A 6,000-nucleotide genomic window follows, 5' to 3' on the forward strand; every position below is an offset into this window, starting at 1 on the left:
TTTCCTCACCCATTCATTCCACAGCTGGCATCAGCCTTCCCGAGAAGCATTGGCGGGGGGAGCATTTGAACAGGGTTTGGAGTCTGAGACTCCCCCATTCCTTCTTGCCATGGGGCCCCAGCTTTGGTCTTCAGTCGAGCTCTTTCCTCTGCAGGGACCTGGGGAGGAGGAGTGGGCCAGGGGTCTTCAGACCTCTCTCCAGCCCCTCAGTGGTTGGCTTCACGCCTTCAGGGCCTGAAAGAGAGGGGAGCTGAACCTTGCATCAGTGGGAGCTGTTTCTAGCCATGACTCAGGGAACCCAGGCTTCCCTGGTGGCTCAGTGGTAAAGAAACTGCCTGCAGTGAGGGAGACCTGGGTTCGATCCTTGGGTCGGGAAGATCCCTTGGAGAAGGAAATGGCAACCCACTCCGGTATTCTTTCCTGGAAAATCCCATGGACAGAGGAGCCTGGTGGGTTATAGTCCATGGGGTCACAAAGAGTTGGACACGACTGAGCAATTAACACTTTCACTTTCAGGGAGCCCAGTTGGAAATGGGGTGCTTGGTGAGGGGTGCTGGGTGGCCACCTGGATCCCCAGTGCAGCTGCCCCACCTGCCAACTCAGCAAATCCAGCTTCTGGGTAGCTATAGAGCATGACTGCTATGCCAAGCAGTATAAATCCTGAATTCTGATGCAAGCTTTTAGCTGCCACTCTGTTTCCCTGTTTGAAGGTAGTTCAGCCCCTCAGAGCTTTTCCTGGGCACCCAGCCTCCAGTGGAGGATGCAGGATGAGCCAACACCTGTCCAGGGGAGCTTGAGGAAGGGCAGGCACTTGGAGGGAGCCAGGACAGCTGAGCTGAGCTCACCAGGAGCAGCCTGTCTCCCAGTAATGCCTTCAGGGATTGCCTGGAAGTACTCCTTCAAGGCCTGGCGTGGGCTGGTCACTCTGGGTCTGAGGGACCCCTTTTTGCTCACTTCTCTGCCCTCCATAGGAAGCTCTGTACTCTCCTGGTGGGTCTGTGACCCATCACGGGAGGTTGACCCGGGAAGTGGGCAGGTGACAGCTCCTTCAGTAGCTGGTACCTGGCAGGCAGCCCCTCCCAGGAAGGGCACCTCCACCCTCGTGCAGGCCTCTGCCAGGCCCTGTGTAGCCAGGAGTTGTTCTGACCAGAGGCCCTGCCCCTCTGCTCCTGCCTTTACTCAGCCCAGCCGGTGTCAGAGCTGGATGCGGTTCACAGATGGGGAGATGAGGGGCCAGGCAGGGGAGTGGCAGGATGAGGAAGGGAAATGCACTCTGCCTGCTGGACTGTGTGTCTTGCACGTGGAATGACAGCCCCGTGGGGGTGGTGCTGCTTGTTCTCATTTGGCAGATGGGAACCAAAGCTTGGAGAGGCCATGTGGCCTGTATGAGGCCCCCTGGTCTTCTGCCTCCAGGGCCTGTGCCCTCCCTCCCTCGTCCCCAGCTGGCCGTGGGCCCCGGCCGGGCCCTTCGTCTTTCTGTGCCCCTAGTTTTCACATCTGCAAAATGGGGCTAATATCTGCTACCAGACAGCGTCTCGTGATTGTTGTTGTTCAGTTGCTGAGTCGTATTTGATTCTTTGCTGCCCTTGTGGACTGCAGCATGGCCGGCTCCCCGTCCTTCACCGTCTCCCAGAGTTGGCTCAGATTCCTGTCCATTGAGTCATCTAACCATTGATGCTATTGATGCTATCTAACCATGAGAAAAGTTATGACCAACCTAGACAGCATATTAAAAAGCAGAGACATTACTTTGCCAACAAAGGTCTGTCTGGTCAAGGCTATGGTTTTTCCAGTGGTCATGTATGGATGTGAGAGTTGGACTGTGAAGAAAGCTGAGCGCCGAAGAATTGATGCTTTTGAACTGTGGTGTTGGAAAAGACTCTTGAGAGTCCCTTGGACTGCAAGGAGATCCAACCAGTCCATCCTAAAGGAGATCAGCCCTGGGTGTTCATTGGAATTACTGATGCTAAAGCTGAAACTCCAATACTTTGGCCACCTCATGCGAAGAATTGACTCATTGGAAAAGACCCTGATGCTGGGAGGGATTGGGGGCAGGAGGAAAAGGGGACAACAGAGGATGAGATGGCTGGATGGCATCACTGACTCGATGGACGTGAGTCTGAGTGAACTCTGGGAGTTGGTGATGGACAGGAAGGCCTGGCGTGCTGCGATTCACGGGGTTGCAAAGAGTCGGACACGACTGAGTGACTGAACTGAACGGAACCATATCATCCACTGCTGCCCTCTTCTCCTTTTGCCTGCAATCTTTCCCAGCATCAGGGTCTTTAATTACTAGATGAATTAATGGATGGGAGATGGCTGTGATATGTGGTAGCACTGACAGCAGGCGTTCCCTTGGACAGAGTGCAGAGCAGGGTGACTTTCTTTCCTGCCATTCAGGACTTGGGCTGGTCCCGTGTGACTGTCACCCTGCCTTGACCTTCAGTCCCACTCACCAATGGGCTGTCCGGTCCAGGGTGTGGCCAGCTCCCCCCCGCTTTGGGGTTGGGGGGGGCCTGTCCAGTGCACAGGTGACCCACTAGGCGACACCGTGGGCACGCAGACCCCACCCCACCACTGCTCAGAGCCCCTCATTCATTCTTTCTCTGGCTGAACTTGGGTCTGGATGAGAGCTCAGCTCCTGACGTCAGCCCTCCTGGTTCCAACTTGGGGCCCATCACATGCTGTCACCTCAGGCGGGTGGCTCAGCTTCCTGGGACTTGAGCATCCACTTCTGCCGGGCCAAGATGGGGCTGAACGTCCCCAGGGGTTGTCAGGGGATGAAACAAGCTCCTTGGCCCAGAGCAGGAGCTCCGAATGTGGCAGCTGTTAACTTCTTGAGGGGCTGAAGGAAAAGTCACCTGAGGAAGCTGGCTCGTCTAGGGTGGGGGTCCCCTGAGAAGCCATTCTGCAGAGGATGCTGAGGGGCCAGCTCTCCTTATTCCAGGCTGCGGGGCTGCATGGAAGGAGAGGCCTGCCGTTCCGTTCCTCCCCAGGGATGGGGCAGGCAGGAGGGCCAGGCTGGCGGGGTGGGTATGTGGCAGGAGGGGGTGGGGACAGTGCCCTGCAGGGCCCTGCAGTGGCCGGGGAACCTTGTTCGTATTGCAACAGGCTCTGCCCAAGGACTTCTCCCTCTGCTTCTCTAGAGTTGAAGAGGACTTGGACCAGATTCTGAACCTGGGGGCTGAGCCCAAACCCCAGCCCAAGCCCCGGCCCAAGCCCAAGCCTCCAGTGGCCGCCAAGCCAGGGCTGCCCAGGAAGCCAGCCATGCCCCCCAGAGCGGGTCCACCTGAGGCTGCAGCCACACAGCAGCAGAAGCAGCAGCAGCAGATCCAAGCCATGGATGAGATGGACATCTTGCAGTACATCCGGGACCACGACGCGCCTGGCCAGGCTGCCCCCAGCCTCTTCTGACCACCCCCCAGCTCCCAGGCTGTTCCTGGGCCAGCAGACCCTCTCCCATGGAGGGGCGCCTGGTGAGGGGCAGGCTTTGCCCTGCAGGGCCGGAACTAACCTATTCTCAAGGGAGGGAGGGTGGAAGCCCAGGTCAGAGGACCCCTGTACTGCCTTCTTCCTTGTTCTCAGGGCCTGTGGGGTCATAGAACCCTGCACAATGCAGAGAGCAAGGTCACCAGAGGAACTGGAGCCTTGGTTGTCTCAGCCGCGTGGATGGGAGGGGGCGACATGTGGAGAGGTTTGTTCACCAGGAGCCCAAACCCCCAGGATGTCATGGGACTGTGGTGGAGGGCAGGGAGGCTCCGCTCAGGGCAGGGAAACTTTTCTGCCCACTCGTGCCCACTGAGTCTGGCAGCCGTAGCACAGGAGGGGGGTGCCCTGGCCAACGTGGGGTTGGGGTAGAAGTCTGCACGCCAAGGCACCTGCAGTTTCTGGTCAGCACAGCCCCCGGAGGCCTGCAGGCCCTGGGAAGGTCCCCAGGAGAGCAATGCTGAGTGGGGCCTGGAAGGGCCTGGCTGGGATGGCTGGCCCTGAGCCACCTCTGCTTACCAATGCGCTGAGCAGGGTGCCTTCCTTCCCGTGTGCCAAAGCTCAAGGGAGACGTCAGGCCCGGCCCTGCCCTGACCCCGGGATGTGGATGGCCTGACAAAGCTCTCCGTCTCCTCCCCCTTCCTTTCCTAGGGCAGGCCTGGCCAGACCACGGCCTTCTTGGGCCTCTGGCCATTGGACCAGTGTCCACCATCGAGGCTTCGAGCAGAGTGGGCCCCATGTCCTCCGGGTCCACCTGCAGCCCAGTTGCCCCTCCCTTTCACGGCAGGCCTGGGCTGGCTGCTCTCGGGCTGCTCTTGAAGGCTCCCTCTGTCTGCCGGTGGATTTGTCTGTCAGGCCTCCCCCCATCCTTGGAGCCTGGACTTGCTGGCTTGCCTTCCGCCCGTGGGAGCCCCCTTCCCAGAAGCAGGAGCCATGGGCCCTGCAGAACCAGTCAGTGCCTTAGACTTCTCCCCGAGGCCCATGCCCCAGCATAGGGATCAGGGCATGCTGCAGCACTCAGGAAATCCTCTGTGAATGAGTGATGTTTAATGGAGGAAAGAATGCCTTTTTTGATACATTCTTCACATTCAGAGTTAGTTTTTAAGGGAACACAGGTTTTTAAGGAAATGCAACCATTGTCGTCCCTGGGGTTGTGCTGCTTGACAAGAGGATTGGAAAGTGGGGCTTGGGGCTAGGACCCCAGGCCCTTCCTGATCAGGACCAACAGCCAACCCTGAGGAAGTCCCCCCACCGACCAGGGCTGGTGTTAGAGTCTCTGTCTGTAGCACCCACTGCCCTGTGCCAGGACCCACAGGCAAGTGGGAGCCCTCAATCTGTCCTGCATCTCACGCACCCTTGTGAAAAGGCCATCGGCTCCCCCCACGTGTGCCAGAGTGAGAAGAAACAGGTGGCTCTGGGGGCCCCCTCTCCCCGCCTCTCCCCCGGGGAGCCCCAGCACATGCCACCCTCTTCCCTCTCACCGCCAGGCCTTCACAGCCCCATCCCTCAAGCACAGGTGGACGCCCCCACCCTACCCTGGGGTCTGCACCTATCTGACTGCAGGAGGGCCCCCAAAGGAAGGCGCAGTGCTGGGTGAGGGGCTGCTTCGGGCTCTTTCCCCTCCCTGTTCTCTCCTCTGGGCCCGTCCCACCCTGGCCCCCTCCCCTCCACTGCGCCCCGCCCCCATGTGACAAAGGAAGAGAGGGTGTTGCTGGCAGGAGCCCGGTGCGGGGAGCGCTGAGTGGGGGTCACAGGCAGAACCCACCACTCGGGTGGCTTCGTCCACTGTGAGCCTGGCCTCCTCTCAGGTGGCCGGCCACTGGGACCGCCTCAGCAGAAATGCGTGCCTCAGGATACGGATGCTCTGTGACCTACCAGCCAACCCAGGACCCGGTCATCCAATAAAAAGTCCGTGTCAGGGCTCATCCCCTGTTTGTCAGTGGCGATCTTTTCTGTGCCCAGGCTGACGGAGGACCACGTGGGGGCTGTCGTTACAACAGTGGGCTCAACAAGGGGAGCTTCTCCAGAAGGACCTGGGGTATGTTGAGGCTTCCAGGCTTCTGCTGGACAGGGAGGGGGCAGGCAGAGTGAGGATTCCCATGTATAAACGTAGGCAGAGGGGCCAGAGCCCCAGGCCGGGTGGGGTCATCAGTCAGTAACTGCTCAGCCAGCGCTGGCTTGGAAAGAGGACTTTTCCCTTCTCCAGACCTCATACCCCTCTTCTCAGTGTGGGGACTGGTCTGGGCTTGACCAGACCGTTCTGAGGCGCTTTTGGCTCTGACACCAGACAGCCCTGCCGAATACACATATTCCTCCGTATCCAGACCTGCCCTGGACTCTGCTCTCCTCCCGGAGTCAGATTCTAACATGCCATTTCCTGCCCGGGATCCAGAGGTTCTGAGCAGACAGCCCTCTGGAGACCTAGAAATGGGTCCCTGGGAGCCAGGGAGCTCCACGCAGGGCAGTCCATGAGCCCGCCTGGCCTCCCCCCACTACTTGGCTTTGGATCTTGCA

General features: G+C 59.3%; 1 protein-coding gene across 1 annotated transcript in view; it reads left to right on the forward strand.

Annotated features, from left to right (window-relative positions):
• Positions 1-5,420, forward strand: part of HS1BP3 (HCLS1 binding protein 3) — a 36,640-nt gene extending 31,220 nt beyond the window's left edge. The window contains exon 7 of the mRNA NM_001046280.2: positions 3,147-5,420. Coding sequence (NP_001039745.2) covers positions 3,147-3,414 — 268 coding nt within the window. The 3' untranslated portion in view covers positions 3,415-5,420. The remainder of the gene's footprint in view (positions 1-3,146) is intronic.
• The last annotated feature ends 580 nt before the right edge of the window (positions 5,421-6,000 follow it).

This window comes from Bos taurus, chromosome 11, assembly GCF_002263795.3.
Source record: "Bos taurus isolate L1 Dominette 01449 registration number 42190680 breed Hereford chromosome 11, ARS-UCD2.0, whole genome shotgun sequence".
Classification (NCBI taxonomy): Eukaryota; Metazoa; Chordata; class Mammalia; order Artiodactyla; family Bovidae; genus Bos; species Bos taurus.